Source organism: Biomphalaria glabrata, chromosome 10 (genome assembly GCF_947242115.1).
Source record: "Biomphalaria glabrata chromosome 10, xgBioGlab47.1, whole genome shotgun sequence".
NCBI lineage: Eukaryota > Metazoa > Mollusca > Gastropoda > Planorbidae > Biomphalaria > Biomphalaria glabrata.
In genome coordinates, this window is record NC_074720.1 from 43,744,429 (window position 1) to 43,768,938 (window position 24,510).

The 24,510-nt window shown below is 37.4% G+C and overlaps 2 protein-coding genes across 2 annotated transcripts; both read right to left on the bottom strand.

Moving 5' to 3' along the window:
* Window positions 1–114: 114 nt before the first annotated feature.
* Window positions 115–3,550, bottom strand: LOC129928583 (uncharacterized). Its single transcript, XM_056043248.1, has 2 exons — window positions 3,376–3,550; window positions 115–270 (listed from the first exon to the last, which is right to left on the bottom strand). The coding sequence occupies exons 1-2, from the start codon at window positions 3,547–3,549 to the stop codon at window positions 115–117; spliced, it is 330 nt and encodes a 109-aa protein (XP_055899223.1). The 5' UTR covers window position 3,550.
* Window positions 3,551–13,344: 9,794 nt separating this feature from the next.
* On the bottom strand, window positions 13,345–23,690 carry LOC106065508 (uncharacterized). The gene is made up of 6 exons (XM_056043300.1): window positions 23,562–23,690; window positions 21,656–21,839; window positions 19,646–19,761; window positions 17,097–17,166; window positions 14,887–14,992; window positions 13,345–14,219 (listed from the first exon to the last, which is right to left on the bottom strand). The coding sequence occupies exons 1-6, from the start codon at window positions 23,621–23,623 to the stop codon at window positions 13,981–13,983; spliced, it is 777 nt and encodes a 258-aa protein (XP_055899275.1). The 5' UTR covers window positions 23,624–23,690; the 3' UTR covers window positions 13,345–13,980.
* Window positions 23,691–24,510: the final 820 nt, after the last annotated feature.

Consider the following 24,510-nt stretch of genomic DNA (forward strand, 5'->3'; position numbering starts at 1 on the left):
CCACGTGATAATATTGTTAAAACAATGGGGAAAAAAACTGTCACGTGACAGCCTGTGTGTATTACGCAATTTGTATAGAAGAGATAGAGAACCACGTGGCTGAATGCTATTTGTTTACGATTGGTGATTGCGGCCCGTTAAATGGTGTACGTACAGAAACAGCCCAACGATGGCGATGTCACTCCTTTTATTCAATGTATTGGCGACGTAATCTTTATTGGTCAGGATGAAGGTGTAGTTGTCCACTTGCTGCACGAGGCCGTCCCAGAACTGTGAAGATTTGAACAGGGAGAATCAGGTGCAAACCTAAATGAACATTTTATGAGCTGGACAGCGTAATAGACACTAAATCAACATGAGCTTCAATAAACACAATGATTTTATTCGTCTCTATTTATGCTCTTTACTCCAGCCACTTGTTCTCTAGAACTCACCTCCTTTTACACACAGTCCTGACACACTGCTGTTCACTCAACCATGTACACTCAAGGTCCACTGGTCATTTCATACACTGGCACACATTGCACTACCAGCCACTCAAAACACATACACTTACTATCACATCTCCTTCCTTGAAAGCTTTGAGATATCAATTGACTATACAAATGATTTCTGTCTCACTATAAACAAATTAGTAAACTGAATACATGTTTAACACAACAGTATGTTCAATTGATAATATTATCAATAGTAACAATATAAATTATAAAATGTGTAGTAAACAAACCAAGAGTCTGGTTTACAAATAGATATTAATTATATAGAAATTGCATAATAATAAAAAGATATACATGTATCTAATTATCTGCGTCAGGGTAACGTACTGGTGGCCGCACTTGCCTACCATATCGAGTTATTACAGGCGGCGGATTGGTAGTGTTAGTCTGTTCCTGTTGCACATTTGTATCGCTCTCGTTCTCTGGCTGTGTGGTTTGACCATTAATGACTGTCTCTGGGGTGTCCATTTCAAAAATATCAGGCATGACCCTTGATTTTGTACATGTGTCTCTTAACAATCTTCTATTTCGTCGGTGTGTTATCCCATTCGGTGTTTTTACCCAGTAGGATCTCGGGGTCTCCGCTACTGAGATGACCACTGCTGGTTCCCATAAATCGCCAGGCTTCTTTTGCATCCACACTTTGCTCTCAGGCTGAATGTGTGGTCGCTCGGTGCGCCTCGCTGTTTTGTTGTAATATTTTGCTTGATTACTTTTTCTTGTTTCCCAAGCATTTTCTTTTTTGTCTGGGATTTGAGGTCTGAGATAGGCCTCCGTTGTCGGAAGATTTGTTGTTCGTTTGTGGCTCTGTGTAATACGTCACATTCTGTGCGGATATAACATGGTAATACGTCACATTCAACATGTGTAATACATCACATCCTGTGCGGACTTAACATGGTTCCATTGATCTTAATGCTGAATTCTAATCTTTTGTACACAAAGATTATGCTAATTTATGCAAGCTTTTAGGTCGAGGTCACATGCCCTCGAATCAAACACAGAGCTGAGATGCCAAAGGGAGTTTAAAAAAGCACTACGTTTAAAACCTATATCATAATTCTTCCTATTCTTTCCTAATTGTGTTAATTCATAGACTTATATATTAGATCTAGACTGGAAACCGGAAACAAATTCTTATCCGCGACTGATCGATTCACAGACATAAATATATATAGATTTTTATGTACGTAACTCTTTTTCAAGCTCTCAAGGAATCAATCTTTCTGTCTTAGAAAAGTAATGATCTTTAGTTTTCAAAGTTTAGAATTAATGCAAAATCATTTCTCGGATTTTCTTTAGAATGGGCTATTAATCACAGAACTGTATATTCACGCTAATATATGAAACAAAGCCATTTCCTGTTAGTTTCCATTGAGATAATGTTTTAAAAATCCTACATTGAAATAATTCATGTCTGTTGATTTTAATCATCTTATGTATTTTTAAATAGATTGATTATCTAGATCTTTCTAGATTATGTATCTAAAAATTGCAAAATAATAATTATTAGACGAGAGTACTCTTACTTTTGATGTTCAATTACTAGATCTAGATCTAAAACTTAAGTTAGGGTCTATATGTTACGTAGGTTAGGGTTGAAAAAAAAATTAATTACTTCTTGTATCTACCTTACAAAACAACGCCTTGTTTCAACTTTGAAAAAAAAATTCATGATATGTTTTGTAGTTTTAAATGATCGCCATGTCCAGTCTAGATACTATATATGTATATATATAAGTCTATGTGTTCAACATTATTGAATTCTAAGATTCGAGCAAAATAATATTTTTGAGGAGTAGATTTGTTTATGTATTGACCTCCCTCAGTCGTAGAACGACTATGGTTCATCTCGTAAGCGAGATGAAAGCCTGGGCATTGTTTAAGGTAGGAACGATGTTGCCCACTCAGCAGTTCCCTCCCTCGCCACGCTGCTGATCTGACCAATGGAACAGAATATCCGATACAGTTTGGCATCAGTAGCACCGCAGGCTCTGCTAGGCTGTCGCACGGTCTGCCACAATATGCCTAAGGGTCACCAGATTCTGTCTCCCGAAGCCTTTCTAGTGTTTGGGTATAGCCGTAAGGCAGCGGAGGTTTGGATTCAGAGTTTTCCTTCTCTCAGATTGGTCTAATCATGGCTAACGAGCCATTCCTGACCGAAGCTTAATGGTTTTATGCGCCAGTTGCTTGCCTTTGCCCCTTCTGTTGGTGATAACGGTTCCGTCGGGCTCAGTATCTGAGTCACACGGGTAGGCCAGGAGTTGGACTGGTTGTCAGAGGCTGTAGGAGACGCATGCCATTGGAAGCATTTTATAGGTAATGATCGGGCTTAAGACCATTACCACTTTCATTTAATTCATTTACAAATTTGTTATTGTCAGCGACACACATTGGTCCGCGCATAGGTACGTAGCCAGTAACTTGTTTCAAGCCACTCCAACAAGTCGATTTGACTGCCACAACTTTGAGAGAGACCATGTCTGCGGACTATTATCATTTGAATGACATGGAAAATAAAACTTAAAAATTTTGTAACGATTAAAAGGTAGATATCATTTTGCATATGAACAACGCTATTTTACAAGCCGATTTCAACGATTAATGTTTTTGTTATTCAAACAGGTTAAACAGAATTAAACATTTGTTGTTTTTTTTCAGTCCGCATTTGATATGTATAAAGTCTATAAACCACATTTATACTAATTTATACTAGTATATCTCCTGCATAGTCTATAGCATGGTTACTAATACAGTCTCCAAGTACTCTGTATGTAGGTTGAAGAAAAAGAAGACACTACGAAATGGTAACCGGAAATGACGAATAACTAATGAATGGATCAACCTTCCCATGATTCAACACATCAAATGTACTTACTTGAATACTGCACAAAGGGTAGGAAGAGGTCAATATGATCTGCCAACCACAGGTTGGTTGGTACTCGGACACGTTGTAGAATAGCCAACCATACGCCGAGTTGTGATAGGGCAACTGCGGTTGTCTGACGAACATATTGCTAGCAGCTCCTGCAGTACAGAATAGAGCTGCCATGGCAACGTATGTAAACATTGGTTCTGAACAGGCGCTCGGGAACAGCAGGTTTCAAAAAAGGGGTCTAGAATGTATAATGTGATATATATGACTAATTGTATATATATAAACTATTTAAACCAAACATATAAATATTCCTATCTTTTGTGTCTAAATGAAGCTTTTGACCTCAAATATGTACTCTTTTTCAATATTAAGAGACTTGTGAACAAAATAAACATGCATGTGACATGTTATGCATCATTCTTTCTATAAGGTATACGGTGTGGGATGTGTGGTCCAGTACTGGGTGGCAGGAGTCGCTTGGCTGCCTATCAAGTGAGCTCAAGTTCCAATCCCGACTCGAGCAGGGCTGTGTTTGCTAAGCGCCTAGGGGCAGCAAGTGAACCTTCCACCGTGATCGTATTGGACACTAATCCTCTGAGCGTGCTATATGCCTGAAAGTTGCGATATAAAAAGGGTATTCACGATTTAAATATTTAAGAGCGATTCACAAATATTCGTTCATTTTAGTTTGTTCTCTAACATTGTCTAAAAAAAAAAGATTTAAATTGTAATTCTGTGTCTATTTAATACGTAACACCCTTACAAACACTAATGAGCATAATAATAATAATGATAATAATAATCGTGCCCGATAATTAATAGATAGTGCAGTCGTACACGAGGCTACTTATAGCCCAAGCTGCGACCTATATATTTTGCCGCACGAACACATTGTCTATTTAGATTTTATTTTCTCGTCTACGTCTGTCCTCGGCAGTCTCAAATTTGTCTCCCTCGACATTTGAAAGTGACCCATGGGCGTAGCCAGGATTTTTTTTCAGGGGGGGGGGTTAGATAATCAAACAGGATTGTAGTTCGCCTGGCACATTCAGTCTGTACACATAAACTGTTTTGTTGTCTGCGAAGTTGATTGATAATACATAGATATAATAATCGATGGAGTCAACATATAGTTCAATATGTAACAACGTACATAATTATGTCCCTTGACTTTCGTCGTAGGGGTTCTGTGACCGCGTAACAAAACCCCTCCTCACTTTGTTACGGTCATTTTTTGTACGCTGTACAGCCAAATTTCCTTTGAACAGATTGGAGAAACTGCAACAAAAAAGGGACACAGTCCTGGCACTTTGGACACGAAAAACTTCCATCCAGTGTTGAAATAGTAGTGAACCCCATCTTCTTGTTCCCTACGCACTTTACATATACACAGGGGCGGACTGAGTGTCAAAATCGGCCCAGGCATGTCTATACACTCCGGCCCATAACTTGTATATCTCACGATGGGCCTCCAATAAGACATAAAGGCCCCATGTTGCTTTTTTCATCGCTAAGTGTGTAGGCCCTAAAAGGATGAAGCTTACAAGTTGCACTTCTCTACGGATGTAGGCTATTACATTATTTTGGAAAATGTCTTAAATTAAATTAGTATTAGGACTATTTAGGACCTACAATGTAGAGTCTATAGAAGATTTGTTTTTAACACGACGCTCAGAGAATGTTATAAAGCCATTAACAATTTAATACGTACCAAAGTGGCATTCAAGTGGACCTTTAGGTGACCCTACCGGCCCATTTGGGTACCGGCCCACCGGGCATTAGCCCGAATGCCCATATAGCCAGTCCGCCCCTGCATATACAGATAGATAGATAGATAGATAGATAGATAGATAGATGAATAGATAGAGAGGGAGAGAGAGAGAGACAGACAGACAGACAAACAGATAAATAGATAGATTAGATAGATAGATAGATAAAAAGATAGATAGATAGATAGATAGATAGATAGATTAGATAGATAGATAGATAGATAGATAGATTAGATATATAGATAGATTAGATAGATAGATAGATAGATAGATAGATAGATAGATAGATACTAGATAGATAGATAGATAGATAGATAGATAGATAGATAGACATAAAGAGATAGATAGATGAATAGATAGGGAGAGAGAGACAGACAGACAGACAGACAAACAGATAAATAGATAGATTAGATAGATAGATAGATAGATAGATAGATAGATAGATAGATAGATAGATAGATAGATAGATAGATAGATAGATAGACATAAAGAGATAGATAGATGAATAGATAGGGAGAGAGAGACAGACAGACAGACAGACAAACAGATAAATAGATAGATTAGATAGATAGATAGATAGATAGATAGAGAGGGAGAGAGAGACAGACAGACAAACAGATAGATAGATAGATAGATAGATAGATAGATAGATAGATAGATAGATAGATAGATAGATAGATTAGATAGATATATAGAGATAGATAGAAAGATGAATAGATAGAGAGGGAGAGAGAGACAGACAAACAGATAAATAGATAGATAAAAAGATAGATAGATAGATAGATAGATAGATAGATAGATAGATAGATAGATAGATAGATAGATAGATAGATAGATAGATGAATAGATAGAGAGGGAGAGAGAGACAGACAGACAGACAGACAAACAGATAAATAGATAGATAAAAAGATAGATAGATAGATAGATAGATAGATAGATAGATAGATAGATAGATTGATTGATAGATAGATAGATGAATAGATAGAGAGGGAGAGAGAGACAGACAGACAGACAGACAAACAGATAAATAGATAGATAGATAGATAGATAGAGATCGAGATATTGATCTAGATAATGATTGAAATATAGACATAGATAATAATAAGGCTTGTCAGAAGATTAATGAGGAATGCAGTATCTCCCGTGGATATGCAGCCCCAGCTGTGACCTACATATTTTGCCACATACAGGGCAAGCATAATCATTGATGAACGTATAGATATAGATACAGATATAGATACAGTTATAGATATAGGTAAGTGTTAAGTTGTAGTGGTCTAAAAGGGCAAGCATAATCATTAATAAACGTATAGATATAGATACAGATAAAGATACAGTTATAAATATAGGTAAGTGTTAAGTTGTAGTGGTCTAAAATGTAGAGATTTTAGAAATTACACTATTTACCTACGAGTGGTTGTTTACGTACAGTTTCCTCACAGATTCACACTTTAAGTAGGGGTCAGTAAGGGGTCAGTATAAGTCAAACAAACCTGGACACACCACAACCAACTACAACAACTGAAGTACCAGCCTCACCTTTCTGCTGTCTGTTCTGCTCTTGCGAAATCTCAGCGTCCTTTGATTTGTACCAGACAGCATCTCCAGGTCTGTCCCAAAACCAATACGTCAGCCCTGGCCCCCATACCGCCTCAATAATTCAAATTATCGTCCTCTATTGTTATCGGCCGGAACCTGAGAACGGGAGATACGATGTGATGTATGTTTATTGTTTCATATTATCTCTCAGGCGGATGATTATTTTTTATTTGGTTTTGAAACTTTGCATAATCGATATGTTTGATCAAATTGAATTTCCTTAAAATAGTCGCTCAAACAAGATTAGGTTTTTTTATTTGTCGAATAGGCGGACAAGAAATTACAGAAGTTTAACAATTGTAGTCGAACTGAATTTCCATTTTTTTTTTTGGGGGGGGGGGGGGAATAAAATGATGTTATCTTATCTTATCTTATATTGAAAGAAGGGCCAGCACACGACTGTGGAAGTTTGAATTGTTCCTTTATCAGTGTAGTTTACCTCACAGTAAAGTTTTTTAAGCTCTACCTTTAAGTGTCCTTACTGTCAAAGCTGGTACATATGTCAATGAAGGTATTAATGCTAATGAGGATAGATATGTCAAGGAGGGTATGTACGTCAATGTTTGAGGGTATAGGCGTCAATGTCAGTGTTACGGTTTCTAGCGCAGCACGGTGTGCATGAATAAAGGTGCGAATTTGTGTAATGAATGGAAGGGATGTTTAAAAAGGGGAAGCCGGGAGAAATGGACAGGAAGAGAAATGAAATGTTCGTATTTACATAACTTGTTGTAATATTAAAGTATTTATAGAGTAATAACCTGAGAGTCTATTACTATTTCGAAGAGTTTTGTGTCGTAACAGTCAGTATTGGTGCATATGTTAATAAAGGCATATGTGTCAATATTTAATGGTATATGCGTCAATGCTAATGTTGGTACCTAGGTCAATAAAGGTTTGTGTGCCAATGTTTGGGGGTATATGTGTCAATGTCAATATTGGTACATATGTCAATGTTTGAGGGTATATGTGTCAATGTCAATATTGGTACATATGTCAATAATGGTATATGTGTCAATGTCAAAGCCTTACAAATGTCAATGTGGTTTTTTATGTCAGTAAGTGTATTATGTTAATGATAATAAGGCTATATTGGTCAACGTCATTTAGTGTACATATATGTTAATGTTAAATATATGTCAATAATTCTAATATATATATATATGTTAATATTAATGATATAGTTGACAATGTCAATAATGAGTCATATTTCAATGAGGATGTATATGCCAACGTCACTGACAGCACATAAATCAATACGCTAACAGACTTTAAGACTCCGAGCAGGACGCAAGATTCCTACCACCTCCTCCAAATCAAGAAATTTGAAAGAAAAGTACAGTTAAAATTACAAACAAAGAAGAGGAAGAAAGTAGGAAAATGTAGGGGAAAGGAGAGGGAATGAAAAGAGAGACTTTTCTATTTTGCTCTCATTTCTATTTCCTAAAGTTTCTCTCTCTCTCTTTCTCACTCTCTCTGTCTCTCTCACTCTCTCTGTCTCTCTCACTCTCTCTGTCTCTCTCACTCTCTCTGTCTCTCTCTGTCTCTCTCTGTCTCTCTCTCTCTCTCTCTCTCTCTTCTTTTTCTCATCAACATTTCAATAACATTGACTAATGCATTCTACAGAAGAAACCCTAGTCAAGTTACCACCCTAAGACGGCCTCTAAGTAAGTTAATCGCCTTATGACATCATCTGATAAAGTAAACGCGTAAAGGAAACCTCTTAAAAAGTTATCGCCTTATGGGAGCCTCTAAATAAATTTTCGCCTTATAGCAGAATCTAAATCATTTAGCGCTTTATGGGAGACTGAATATGTTATAGTCTTATGGAAGCCACCTAATAAATTATAACAAAGCTTATATTAACTCATCCTGTCTGTCTGATAAAAGGCTTGTAAACGCTATTTCGCCATCCCTTTCTCGAATCAAGTTGAAACTTATTCATTAACATAGACATAAATTTATGAAACAGATCAACTAATTATTTAATTAATTAAAGTAAAGTTCCCCTTTCACACCATCTATGGGGCAGATGATGTAAAGGTCATTTTGTTTCTGTGCCCCATGGTTAACAGCCTGGTCGTGCGGTTAGCGTGCTGGACTGTCGTTCGGATTCATCGATGGTCCCGGGTTCAAACCCTACCCGCTCCCTTCCCCCGTCGTCCTGCGGGAGGTTTGAACTAGGAAGTAAACTCTCTTCAACTCTGAAGGAACATCCCACACGTGAAAAACATTTTACAATTAATTACTATTAATGAATTATTTGGTTTCATACCAACAAGGGAAATGAATCCTCCAGTATTCACAGATATGGCTAAATAGGTAATGTTTGGTCCCCATAGATGATTGTACTCGCTAACTTTCCCACAATTCTCGAACCAACTTGAAATTTAAAACATACAATTATTGTACATAAAAAACGTGAATCCATTTTTCGAAAAATTAACCAATTAGTCAATTCATCATCACTATCATCATATTTCCTTTGCGTTTGTTATGGAACATGGGGCTTCAGTAAAAACACGCCACACTCCACGGTCTTTTGCTAGTTTCTTAATGGCTTCAGTAAAAACACGCCACACTCCACGGTCTTTTGCTAGTTTCTTAATGGCTTCCTAGAGACTCCCTGTTCTCTCGGCTTCATCTCGTACACTGCCTAGTTCTGTTGTTGGTAACTTTTCTAAGGGTGTGAACAATCCATCTCCACTTTCTCTCTAAGATCTGCACCTCTATATTTCTCTGCCCACCCATCTCCCCCAGATTTGCGTTTCCTATTTTGTTGTACAAGTGTATTTTTAAGATATTTTTCAGACATCTGTTGATGAAGGTCTGTACTTTTTTGTTGTTGCTGTTGTTGCTTCAGTTATTTTCAGTCAATTATAAATTGGTAATTAATTATTTTAGTGTATATCAAATAAGGGAATTAACGTCTACATAATTGAGAGGTATGTTTGTAATTGCGGAGTTCTTAGTCTTAGATAAGCTTTGTTTAAAAAAAAAAGACTTTTTAAAAATGTTGCGCATATTGTCCTATGGAAGCTTGTTTTATTGCGCTCGTGGGCGATTCCTAATGGATTCTCCTGCCCTCTGTCTGAACTTTGCAATTCGCAGATTCGACTACATCATAAAAATACCATCATCACCCTGCTGTGAGAATCGATACTCACTGATACCAATCGATACTCACTGATAGAAGCGGCGATAGTCGTTGAAGTCGATATCTAGTCAATGATTACTGATAAAACTGAATAGTTTAGAAACAGACCATTTCTATTTTGTTTATTGTTAATCTGAGCAAAAACTTTGGCCTTCGTTTTGTAACGGGCAAGCCAGGGGCGTAGCTAGGAAATTTCCATCATTTGGGGGCCGGGAGGGTGGGCTTAACCTCTTTGGGGGGGCCCTGGCATTTTGCGTAGTATATAATATTTAATTTTAAGCATTCATTTTGGGGCACGGGGTGGTTTTCAAATTCTCCCACCTCCTCCCTTTCCCCCATTTTAGCTACGCCTCTGGGGCAAGCAGTTCTTAGTCTTTCTTCTTAGAAGAATTTTTCGGTCGGATCGAACGTCCCAAGAATTGATATTCCGTCATCTTCTTATTGATAAATCATCCCGAATATTGCCAGTAGAATGTAAATCAATTATTGTTTAAAGATTTTTTTTACAAACAATTTCGAATCCTAGGAAAAACATTTTTAGTGACGTGACGGCTTGCGCCATTTTTTCCAATGTAAAGGGTACTAAGGGCAGTTTGACCTTTCTGACCGTCACGGCCTTGAAAAGAACAGCGATTTTTTTTTTTTGGTTTCAGTTGATTTAAAAGTTTTATATATTTAAATTTCGACTTCAGCTCGGAGATTTAGAGAAAATAACAGATGTTAACTTTGAGGGACCAGGCTTTGACCTACATATCTTGTATAAACATACATGTAACAATTGGATGAATCGGTTCGCTCTTCAAAAATTATGCAAGTGGGTTAGATCTGACTTTCGCACACACTGACACGACATACACTTTTACTTGACGTATGATTGAATTGCATGTGAGAAGCCTGGTCGAGAGGCTAAGTACGCTTGAACTTGGCTTGGCTTGGCTACCTATGAAGCGGGCTCGAGGTTCAACACCCGACTCGAGCAAAGTTGTGTTCACTGAGTGCCTAAAGGCAGCACGGAAAATCTTCTCCCACAGTTCCACAACTGAGATTGGAGCATAGCGCTCTGAGCACGCTATAACCATAGAATTAGCGCTATATAACAGCTATAATTTATTTATGCATTTATGGCCCACTACAGCTCAGTTACATAAAGTTGACTAATATATAGTTAGCATATTTAAAGATTGTTAGTACGGTAGTGTAAAGTAGACTGTATACAACAGGATGGTAGAAGGGTAAGTAACTCAACTCGAACAATGACTAAATGCCATGGTCCAACGACGCTCATATAACACTAGCTTCCAGGCCCAAGAAAAAGGATTTGCGTTCTAATTATTGCCCCTACCTTGAACAAAGAGGCTTCCCTTCTTCTACCACATTGCCCCCACACGCAAACACACACACGCACCAACAAAATGAAATCCTACACGCCTTTTTTTTCCCATTATTTTTTTTGTTTATCAAGCCAAGAACAACAGGACATATAGATCCTTTAAAAGAACGCGATCAACGCACCTCCCCCCCTTTTTTTTTCCTAAAAAAAATAATCAATGTATTAAACTTCAAGAAATATCTAGATCCATTTCATTCTTTCTTTCCTTCTTTATTGCTTTTTTTTTGTTATTGTCTATTGAACCGAAAGACGTGATCAGAATTATATCCTCCAGTAGATATCTCCCTCCCCCCCCCCCGGGTGACATCTCTTTTGTCTTCGATTAGTCCTGTTTTGGAACCCTGGACCAGATAAGAATGTTTACTACAGTTGAACCAAGGACGATGAGAGGTCATCGTATCTCCGGTCATCTTGACCTTGGTATCGACTCTTAGGGAATGCTTAGGCCTGAGGGGCCATAAGTACGTTTACTTAACCATTGGCTACGTTGAAACTATAAGTACAAAGTTATCTCGTGTGTACTTTGGATACTGCGTAATGTATACGCTTTCATGGAAGACACCGCCAAGGAAGGCGTGTCTCTAATGGAGAGTACAGAGCTGAAGATGATACCGAGGCTGAGGAGTTTAACGATTCCCAGAAAGTTTTTTGGGCAAGTTTCGTGTCCTGACATTTGCGTAACATTGTATTCTGCTCTGACTATTACCCCTGACACCAAAGCGAGACCTTTTAGCGGCTGCTTGCCCCGAGTTTTTATGTTTGATTTTAAATCCTCTGTAGTCTGAAATTAGAATAGGAAATTAAAAAAAAAAATACTATGTTGTTCTGGGTATAAAAAACGATGACTTTCTCGGTTTTTAATAAGTAAAAATTTTATTTCTAGCTATCATTTTCCAGGGAGATTTGGTGGCCGAGGGATAAAGCGCTTGGTTTTCGAACAGAGGGGGGTCAAGGTTTCGAATCTCAATGAAGACTTATCTTTTAACTTCGGGATTTTGTAGGACTCAACTCTAATCGGTTTTTGTAGTAAAGTTGGTCAAAGTACGGTTGGTCGTTGTTCTGGCCACACAATGCCATCGCTATCCGTCGCCCATAGAAACAGATGACGTCATCTTTTATAATATACTTTTTTTTAAATCGGCTACGACAGGTGCTTTGAATTAAAGAAATCGAGCTTGGAGATCCGAAAATTGGGAATGAAAGCGATTGATTTATTGTTCGAAATACTAATACATGAAAAATTGGGTCATGGTGTGTGTGTGTTTTTTTCTAGAAATGCTCTATGAAGCACAAATCTTGGTGTAATATTATTAGATTAATATATAAGAAGAGCCTAATATGTAAATAATTCTCTTGACCACATTTCACTGGACATTTGATACATACGAATATGTAGAACACATTTTGTTTCATGTCAGTTTGTGTTTATTTTAGCAAAAAATTAAATTAGGTACAGTTTATTTACATAAAGTTTTATTTACATAAAGTTTTATTTACATAAAGCGTGAAGTAGCTCACCAGTGATCTAACATCCCCCCCCCCCCACAGACAATGACCTTCACAACCACCCAGGCAACCTTAACATACAGAGGCTGTTAATGACAAAACAGGTCCAAAACTGGTTTAAAACAGGTCCAAAACAGGTCCGACTATTGGCGGATGGAGAGATAGGCTGTGTGGTTAAGCTTCCAAACCTAAGGTCCAGGAGACTGGGTTCGAATCTCTGTGAAGACTGGGATTCTGAATTTAAGATTTATAGGGCGCCCCTGAGTCCACCCAACTCTAATGGGTACCTGACTTAAGTTGGGGGGAAAGTAAAGGCTGTTGGTCGTTGTGCTGGCCACATGACACCCTGCTCATTAACCATTGGCCAAAGAAACAGATGAACTTGACTTCATCGGCCCTATAGATCGCAAGGTCTGAAAGAAAGACTTTACTGATAGGAGCCTACTTGGTAAGATTTCGAGAGAACTTCCATTCCTGGAGGACATCACAACAGTGGAGCTCATCCTAAACGGTCACTCCATATGTCCCTCAGAGGACACTGCGTGACTCTTCCCGTGATGCCCACGTCTCTCCCTCAAAAGTTACGGTTCAGTGCACGGACCAAAGGTTTGGAACTCACTCCCCATTGATCTCAGACAGACAACATGCTTCACTACATTCAATAAGAACATTAAGACCTATCTGTTCAAAACTTTTTTTTTAGATTGGTTTGTCATTTTAGCTCTCGTGTTTGTGTTTGTAATGTTTTCACAGCGCCTTGAGCCTACATTATGTTTGTTAACAGCGCTCTATAAATTATTATTATTATTTATTATTATTGTTAATATTATTACAGAATGCTAAGACGGAATATGACAGGTTTCAAAAGTGCAATTAGTCTTGAGAACGTAGTCTTGCCCTGTACGGAGACAGGAAAATCACGAGGAACACTGCCAGATACCTGGACCTTGATTCAAGAGATTAATCTCAGCAGGGAGCCTTAGTGCATAATAGGCCTAGAAAAGGTTTTACGGCCCAGTGTTGTGGGCTACTAAGCGGCCCAGTCACACACATAGCACTGTGCATTGTAAAATATATTTATATTGATCTAATACTGAATACTTGAAATATTAGGTAACCAACTTTGAACAACAGTAAAATGTACATAACACTAGTCTCCTCGTTTTGATTCCCTCTAGTTTAACAGTTTATAGCGTGACATTCCAAAACTGACAGCCGGAAGTTGGCTCCAACTGCGTTGACTGAACAGGGCTGAATATCACGTCACATCTGCTGGTCTGCGAATTGAAGTTGAGGCCAAAGCATTGCGGGGACTTGCAGCACAGTGCACAGCAGTCCACAAAGTACTTCACCGGTGTCAGCACGTAACTCTGTGACCCGGTGTAGCATGAATTTGTTACCTCGTCTAGTTTCTTGCTGCAAGACACTGCAACAAACACACAGAGAGAATCATTAAGTAATTATTATTATTATTATTATAGCTTTTATATAGCGCTACTTTCATGGCTTAAAGCATGCTCAGAGCGCTTTGGTCCAATCTCATTTGTGGACCGGTGGGGGGGAGGGGGTATCTAGGAGTTGGTTTTCCGTGCTGCCTTTAGGCGCTCAGTAAACGCAACTCTGCCCGAGAGTTGTAATGCCCGAGAGTCCGGTGTCGAACCTCGAGCCCCCTTCTAGGTAGCCAAGACAAGCCAAGTTCAAGCGCACTTAGCCTCTCGACCAGGCTTCCCACACATATATAAAATATAGCAGCAGGTTTCAAATAAACGACATCTACTCAGTAAAGCAAAAAGGAAAAGTTCCCCTTTCAGACCACGCGTTCTATAAAGGCCGATGATGTAAAGGTCATCAGTTTCTGTGGGGCACGACTGAAGAATGTCTCATGTGGCCAGCACAACGACCAACCGCATTTACTTTTCCCCAACTAATGTCAGGTACCCATTAAAGCTGGGTAGACTTAGGGGTGCGCAAACATATCTAAATACAAAATCTCAGTCTACACCAGGATTAACCTATACACACACCTACACACCAACAAATACACACACACCTAGAAACATACACATTATATTTAGCATCCCTTATCGACTCACCGGCTGATAAAAACTTGGCATAAAACCCTGAGATTGTGATAAGCTGAGCAGAATTTGATGACGTCATTGTCTGATTTATTCTTGGAATCGTCTCAAACTGGACGCCCTATACAGTGTCAATAGTTAAAAATAGTAAATATTAAATAATCATTGCAAATGCCATTTTTAGTCACATTTGAGTTTTAACTGTTTTTTCACAAACTGGATATGACTTTTAGAATATTTAGTTAATAGTAAAAGTCATAGCGTTTTTTTTGTTTTTTTTTGTTGGAGTGTTCATAAGTCTCTATCATAAGATGTCAAATTTAAAGTTTAACCAACAAATATTAAATTTTGATTAAACACCATTGATAAGATCAATACATTTAGAGACACCTCAAGTCTGAAGCGTAAGGTGTGGAAATACTATACTGAACACTAAAGAATCACCCTTTGTGTCAGGATTTTGTGATTTTACCATCACAAAAGAGATACAAGACACCGATAGCAAAGACAAACAGACACAAACACTCTTTAGTTCCCCTGGCAATCAAATCATTAAATAAGAACAATCTGGTATAAACTTTGTCACATGTAAATTATGAGTGAGTCTGGTGTGAATGTACACTTTGGTTTCTTATAGTTATAATGTTTTTTGTTTGGTGTAATGCACACATTGTAAGACAAATTTCCATACGGTCAATAAAGATTATTATTATGGTAGAAATGAACGAGTAGTCATTCTCTGGCGATGCCAGGGTCGAGTTTCGCTAAAGAGAAACAAAATTCATCGTAGTCCCATTAACAGTTTCCACTGAGGAATTTTCTGGTAATGTGGCAGGTCTGCAGCAGTACCGCCCTCTGACAGGCAACGAAGATGTTCCTAGGAATGTTAAGGGCCTTGAAGGTGTCTGTGAGGTTAGTTGTTATTATCCCCTCGGTTGATATAACAATGGGGTATATTGTTATTTTGGACAATTTCCATAGACGCTTAATCTCCAAGCCTAGGTTCCCATATTTTCTTTGTTTTTCTATCTCAGTTTTTCTTAAATTATGAGACAGTGGTACGGCGATATCGATAATGGTAGCGGTTTTTTCTTTTTTATCGATGAACAGCAGATCCGGGCGATTGAAATCTACCGTTTTGTCGGTCAGAATAGGCCTATCCCAGTACAGCAGATGTTCAGTAGACTCGAGAACCTCTTGCGGAGAGTATTTATAATAAGGGGGAGTGTCCTTACCGATCAATTTGTACGTCAAAGCCAAGTGCTGGTGTATTAACTTAGCAACTTGGTTATGGCGACCTAGGTAGGCTGATTCTGATAGGGCTGGACATCCTGCCATAATGTGTTCAATCGACTCGCCCACATTTCCACATTTTCGGCATTTGTCGACAACATTGAGTTTCAGGATATGCTTCTCGTAATTTTTTGTCCTGATTACTCTGTCCTGTATTGCTGTAACAAAGCCTTCTGTTTCAGGGTAGAGATGACCTGCTTTGAGCCATGTTAAGGAAGCAGCCTTGTCGATGTTGTCCCCATGTAATGAAGCCGGAAATTTTCCGTGGAGTGTTTTTTCTTCCCATTGGCGAATCTCATGCCCTACATCGTCCAAACCGATATTGACATCAGCATTGTGTAGGTTCAGAGGGGTTGCATCGGAGTCGTATTTCCGTAGGAAGGAAACTAATTATTATTATTATTATTACAAAATAGAAGAGCATAATTTAATTAAATACTCGTGACACAAAGATAAAGGCACATTTCGTAGTCCTATTGCTGGTACAAATTCGTATAAGTGCCACTTCTTCCCTAATACCATTAGAGTACGGAGCAGGTTAACTAAATCAGAAAGACATAAAGATAAAGGCACATTTCTCGTTCCATATGCTAGGACAAATTTGTACAAGTGCTCCTTCTTCCCTAGTGCTATTAGAGCTTGGAATGGGTTGCCTGAGATAGCCAGGAAAACCAGTGACTTGGCAGAATTTAAGTCATTGGTTAATATGCATGACTACGCGTAGGACGTAATCATCTTCTTTTTTGAAGTAACGTCTGTATTATATAAGATAAGATAAGAAAAAACAAAGGCTTTTAAGTCACTAACCAAGATAACTAGATTAGCACATGGATAAGCTAGGATGTAATTATCTTATATTTTGAAGGAACGTCCATAATTTATAAGATAAGATAAGATATAAGATAAGATAAGATATTGGGAAAGGAATTTACCTGGCATGATGCTAAGGACGTAGCGTTACACACACAGTACATGTTGACCAGGATTGCTGGGTAGCTTAGTCTGAAATATACAGGTCAGTGGGTCAGAGCCAAATGAATGTTTATCAGTTAGGTGTCACTTCTTTCACACCTCTGTACAATAAGACTTAAAATTTATATTGAAATTAGTTAGCATGGACAAAAGGATTGATTGAAAGAAGAAATAGATTCACTCTTCACTCTTTACTCTTTCATCTTCCCTCTTAACTCTTAACTCTTCCATCTCTACGCTTTCTCTCTTCCTTTTTCACTCTTCACTCTTTCCTCTTCCCTCTTCCACATTCCCTCTTCACTCTTCACACTTTTCTCTTAACTCTTCCCTCTTCTCTCTTATTCACTCTTAACTCTTCACTCTTCCATATTCCCTCTTCACTCTTCCCTCTTCTCTCTTCCCTCTTCTCTCTTCACTCTTCTCTCTTCACTCTTCTCTCTTCACTCTTCTTTCTTCACTCTTCTCACTTCACTCTTCTCTCTTCACTCTTCTCTCTTCACTCTTCTTTCTTCACTCTTCTCACTTCACTCTCAACTCTTCCCTCTTCCATATTCCCTCTTCTCTCTTCACTCTTCTTTCTTCACTCTTCTCACTTCACTCTTAACTCTTCCCAATTCACTCTTAACTCTACCCTCTTTCATCTTTCTTTCTTCACTCTTCCTTCTTCCCTCTTCCTTCTTCACTCTTCCTTCTTCACTCTTCCTTCTTCACTCTTCCTTCTTCACTCTTCCTTCTTCACTCTTCGTTCTTCACTCTACCTTCTTCACTCTTCCTTCTTCACTCTTCCTTCTTCACTCTTCCTTCTTCACTCTTCCTTCTTCACTCTTCCTTCTTCACTCTTCCTTCTTCACTCTTCCTTCTTCACTCTTCCTTCTTCACTCTTCCTTCTTCACTCTTCGTTCTTCACTCTTCGTTCTTCACTCTACCTTCTTCACTCTTCCTTCTTCACTCTTCCTTCTTCACTCTTCCTTCTTCACTCTTCCCTCTTCACTCTTCCCTCTTCACTCTTCCTTCTTCACTCTTCCTTCTTCACTCTTGCTTCTTCACTCTTCCTTCTTCACTTTTCCTTCTTCACTCTTTTCTCTCTCTTCCCTCTTCACTCTGACCCGATTTGTGATTATGTTATTTGTTGCGATATAAAAGGTAGACATTTCAGACATTGCAGATAAAGTAAACCTCATTTATTACTATGGCCTAATAGTTAATGAGGGTGTTATCTGACCAACACAACGACAGACCACTATTACTTTACTTCCACTACCCATTAGAGTTGGGGCGACACGAGTTTCGAACTCACGATACCTAGGTAAGAAGCCAAGTGCTCTACCCATCGGCCACCACGCCCCAACGCCATGCAATATTATTTTCTAAACTTTGACGCATTATGACACCCTCGTAAGCCGTAGGCCACAGAAACAGATGACCTTTACGTCCTATGTCCTATTGACCACAAGGTTTGAAAATGGGGACTTTACTTTTTACTTGATGAACTGTGGAGCACATTTTACTGCTCTTGGTTACGAGCAATCCGCAGTCTATAGATAGATTCAACAACTTTGTAACGTAGTCTAAGCCAGCGTATATTGTTTTTATCGTACCCGGTTTTCTCTAGTCACGTGATACACGTAACTCAACTTTAATCTTAGAAATGCTTTATTATTGATGGGGGGGGGGGCGGTAACAGGGGACCAGAGATGCAGAGTAAACAAAAGAAGGCGGGGGGGAGGCCATCTTTGTTGCAAGTCTGGAGTTGTTATTTGGATAAAGTGTTGTATATTTTATGTAGAACAAGAAACACAAAGCCTATTTTAATTAACTAGATCAGGGGTTCTCAGCCTGTGGATCGCGACCCCCTTGGGGGTCGATTGACGATTTGCCAGGGGTAGCCAAAGACCATCGAAAAAGTCTAATCTTCTATTGCTGTGTGTGTGAACGGGGGAGGGGGGGTCTCGCCAGAGTGGTGGATAGTAAAAAAAGGTCGCCGAGCTTAAAAGGTGGAGAACCGCTGAACTAGATGTTTGAGGAGAAGGGATTAGGTATTGTTCACGTTTGTAAAGGTATTGTTCACGTGTGTAAAGGTATTGTTCACGTGTGTAAAGGTATTGTTCACGTCTGTAAAGGTATTGTTCACGTGTGTAAAGGTATTGTTCACGTTTGTAAAGGTATTGTTCCCGTCTGTAAAGGTATTGTTCACGTGTGTAAAGGTATTGTTCACGTGTGTAAAGGTATTGTTCACGTCTGTAAAGGTATTGTTCACGTTTGTAAAGGTATTGTTCACGTCTGTAAAGGTATTGTTCACGTGTGTAAAGGTATTGTTCACGTCTGTAAAGGTATTGTTCACGTCTGTAAAGGTATTATTCACGTTTGTAAAGATAATTTTTTTACGTTTGTAAGGTATTATAATTTTCCAGTTTGTAAAGGTAATTTTCAAGGTTGTAATGTTCAATATTTTTTAAAAGTAATCCCCGTTTTTTTTTCGAGTTGCAAAACATCCCATTGACCAACTTACCCGAATTGTCCTTGGAATAGTACTGCGAGAATACTGTCCACTGGTTCTTCGTGGTAGTCGTCATTGGTAACAAAAAAGGTAAAATTATCGATCATATCGACCACACCTCCATAGACCTGTCAATCAGGAAACAGTATCAATCAGCAAATAGTATCATTGAACAAATAGTATCAATCAGCAAATAGTATCAATTAAAAAATAGTATCAATCAGCAAATAGTATCAATCAGGAAAAAGTATCAATCAGCAAATAGTATCAATCAGCAAATAGTATCAATCAGCAAATAGTATTAATCAGCAAATAGTATCAATCAGCAAATAGTATCAATCAACAAATAGTATCAATCAGCAAATAGTATCAATCAACAAATAGCATCAATTATCAAATAGTATCAATCAACAAATAGTATCAATCAACAAATAGTATCAATCAACAAATAGCATCAATTATCAAATAGTATCAATCAACAAATAGTATCAATCAACAAATAGTATCAATCAACAAATAGCATCAATTATCAAATAGTATCAATCAACAAATAGCATCAATTATCAAATAGTATCAATCAACAAATAGTATCAATCAGCAAATAGTATCAATTAAAAAATAGTATCAATCAGCAAATAGTATCAATCAGGAAAAAGTATCAATCAGCAAATAGTATCAATCAGCAAATAGTATCAATCAGCAAATAGTATTAATCAGCAAATAGTATCAATCAGCAAATAGTATCAATCAACAAATAGTATCAATCAGCTAATAGTATCAATCAACAAATAGCATCAATTATCAAATAGTATCAATCAACAAATAGTATCAATCAACAAATAGTATCAATCAACAAATAGCATCAATTATCAAATAGTATCAATCAACAAATAGTATCAATCAGCAAATAGTATCAATCAACAAATAGTATCACTTTATTATCTTTAATAAAAATGTATATATCTCTGTAAAAGTTTGGGTTATAGCTCTCACGCAAACTTACACACGTCTGGTTATTATTTCAACATTCCAACTGACCTATGCATGTATTTCACAAACACATTTTGCAGTGAGGCCACGTAACAGTTAGACTTTTTAAAAGTAGAGTCGACATGATTATCTCACGACAACAACATTCAGAGACATATACATTAAATGTAACTTTCCCGGAAACATGGTCACGTGACTTCACAGAGCTCCAAAAAGCTTCTATGAAAAACTAACAAAGTTTTGGTTTGGTTCAGCCAGTTTCAGGTAGGCTGCATCAGAACAAGCTTATTAATATAATGAGACTCTAGCCTGCAGTGATTGTATAAAGAGAACTTTAACTTACAGTGATTGTAAACAGATTGTATAAAGAGAACTCTAGCCTACAGTGATTATATAAAGAGAACTCTAGCCTACCATGATTATATAAAGAGAACTATAGCCTACAGTGATTATATAAAGAGAACTATAGCATACAGTGATTCTATAAAGAGAACTATAACTTACAATGATTCTACTATGAGAAATATAGCTTACAGTGATTATATAATGAGAACTATAGCCTGCAATGATATTATAAAGAGAACTATAACCTACAGTGATTATATAAAGAGTTTATAACCTACAGTGATTATATAAAGAGATCTATAGCCTGCAATGATTATATAAAGAGAACTATAACCTGCAGTGATTATATAAAGTGAACTATAGCCAACAGTGATTGAAAAAAGAGACCATAACCTACAGTGATTGAATAAATAGACCATAACCTACAGTGTTTACATTAAGAGAACTAGAATCTATAACTTGCATCGAATTGACTTCATCTTACAGTGACTGTACAAGAAAAGTTTCACTTACAGTGACTGTACAAGAAAAGTTTCACTTACAGTGACTGTACCAGAAAAGTTTCACTTACAGTGACTGTACCAGAAAAGTTTCACTTACAGTGACTGTACCAGAAAAGTTTCACTTACAGTGACTGTACCAGAAAAGTTTCACTTACAGTGACTGTACCAGAAAAGTTTCACTTACAGTGACTGTAGACAAAGGAAAAGCTGACGTCATAATCAGCTTCCATCCACAGGTCGGCTTGTAATCACTCTCATTAAAATAGATTTGTCCTTTGGCATTGTTGCTCCAAATATTGTTCGTCGGATGAAACATGTTGGTCAAGGACTGGACAAGTGTCAACAACATCCCAAACAGACACAGAGACCTGGCAAGGAAATAATAACAATATAAGATGTGTTTTTTTTTTCCCATCATGCATTGGTAATTCAGAATTAAAACAGTTAAAACTACTTGACAACCAGAAAACCCTTAATTAACAATCAAACATCTTTACAACTAAAACATAAGTTTTAGATTAAGGTGATACATACATATATATATATTAAACATTAATGAATAGCAGAAACCAGGGACCAAGTTTTTAAGAGTGGACTATGTTTGGTAAAATAAAATTTCTATTTTCAAAATTATGTCAATTAAGCTTTTACGATAATTAGAAACTGTATCCCATTCTGAATAATAATCTGTAATTTGTTTTTAGAAAAAAATATGAATAAATATTTTAAATATTTAAAATAAAAACATGACTAATGATTGCTTTTGCCTCATTAAATATGCATAGACAGTGTCTAATTTTCAAAACACTATAACTTTTTAAATAATTATCCGATTAAAAAAAAATTTTCATTGAAAAAGTAGTGAATTAAATGCTACGAAAATAAGGGACTGTTTGGTCCCTGGTGCTGCTATCCATTTATGTATCACATTTGTTTCAGCACCTAGCTTCAACACTATATTTAGATGAAGGCTGTGCGCATCTTATCTTATGAAATACAGACGTTACTTAAAAAAAAAAAAGAATATTACGTCCTACGCGTGTTCCTAGTCAATATTATCATTCATGTTAACCAATGACTTAAATTCTGCCAGTAGCTGGTTCTCCTGGCTAGCTCAGGTAACCCATTCCATGCTTTAATAGCACTACGGAAGAAGGAGTATTTGTACAAATTTGTCCTAGCATATGGGACGAGGAATGTGCCTTTATCTTTGTGTCTTTCTGCGTATTTGATTAGACATATTAGAGATATTAGAGATATTAAAGATATTAGACATATTAGAGATATGAAAGATATTAGACATATTAGAGATATTAAAGATATTAGACATATGAAAGATATTAGACATATTAAAGATAGCGAAGTGATGAAAGAAAAAGAAATTCCCCTTTCAGAACTCGCGATGTATTGGACCGTTAACGTAAAGGTCATCTGTTAACGAGGGTGTCGTGTGGCCAGCACAATGACCAACCAAATAAAAGTTTTCGAACTATATAAACAGAAGAGTAATTCTTATAAATAGTAAAAATCCCCTTTCAGACCTAGTGGTCTATAGGACAGATGATGTAAAGGTCATCTGTTTCCGTGGCCTACGGTTAACAAGGGTGTCATGTGGCCAGCACAACGACCAACCGCCTTTACTTTTCCATAACTAATGTCAGGTACACATTAGGCGCTCGAAGATCCCGAAATTAAAAATCACAGTCTTCACCAGGATTCGAACCCCGATCCCCGGTACGGAAGCCAAACGCTTTACCGCTCAGCCACCGCGCCACCCTAATTCTTATAAATAAATATAGAAAATTATAAATCTAATTTTTTTTTCTTTTAGTTATCCATTAAAAGAAAAATGACAATTTTATGGATAGTTTTTTTTCGGTCTTGTCGATGGTCCAGGGTTCAAACCCTGCCCATTGCCATCCCTCTTCGTCCTGTGGGATGTTCGGACTAGGAAGTAATTTATCTTCAACTCTTAATGACCATTCGATACATGAAAATCATTTTGTCGCTGTTATGTATCATACAATTAATTAAACCTGGTTTAAATTGTAAAGACTTTATAGTGTAAATTAAAAAGACTTTATACTTACAATGTCATTTTGTTAATCTCGGTATAAACTGATAGGGTCATCAGGCTTGCGCGAGAGCACATTTATATCAGAGTAAAAAATATTAAAAAATCCGTGACAGAGATATCTGTGTCCAAGGGCAACAACCGCTACTCTACTATCCAGTTATGGTTACATCCCCTCACCTTGAGTTGGCAAGCTTTAAGAATTGAATCGCGTCAACACAACAATCAAATAAAAAAAAATACTTTAAAAACAATAGCATCAATTATTTTGAATCAACCATGAAATTAATTTTTAAATAGATTTAGACTAACATAATACATTTTTGGGATTAGAATTATTTTTATTAATAATTATTTTTGCACTACTCAGATTTCGAGTTTATACCATGGTCAGTGTGCTATTGTTTAATCAGTTTTGTCGACCAGTTTGAGGAGGGGGGGGGGGGCTGCCTTTTCAAAAGCAATTTAAAAAACAAAGTGGCTCGAGTAAGACTTTGACTTTGAGGTCTCAAGTCTCCATGATTGAAAACCGGCACGCTAGCCACTGAGCTGTTTAAGTACTTATAAAGAAATAGGTTTTATAGACTATTGATAGTTTAAAATTCTTAGCGAACGACATAATTCTCTGCACAAGGCTTTTCTCCCGTAAGCTTAGTCAAATTTTAAAAACTATAAAATTATCTTATTTTATCTTATTTATTAACTAGTAAGTAGTAGTTGTTCCCCTCTAAGACATTTAGATCTATAGAGCAGATGATGTAAAGGTCATCTGTTTCTGTAGCCCAAGGTTGACGGAAGTGTCATGTGGCCAGCACAACAACCAACCGCCTTAATTTTCCCCAACTAATGTCAGGTACTCATTCGAGCTGTGTGGACTCAGAGGCGCCCTAAATTTCCCGAAATTCAAAATCAAAGTCTTCACCGAGATTTGAACCCAAGATCCCTTGTCATGGACACATTTTTAT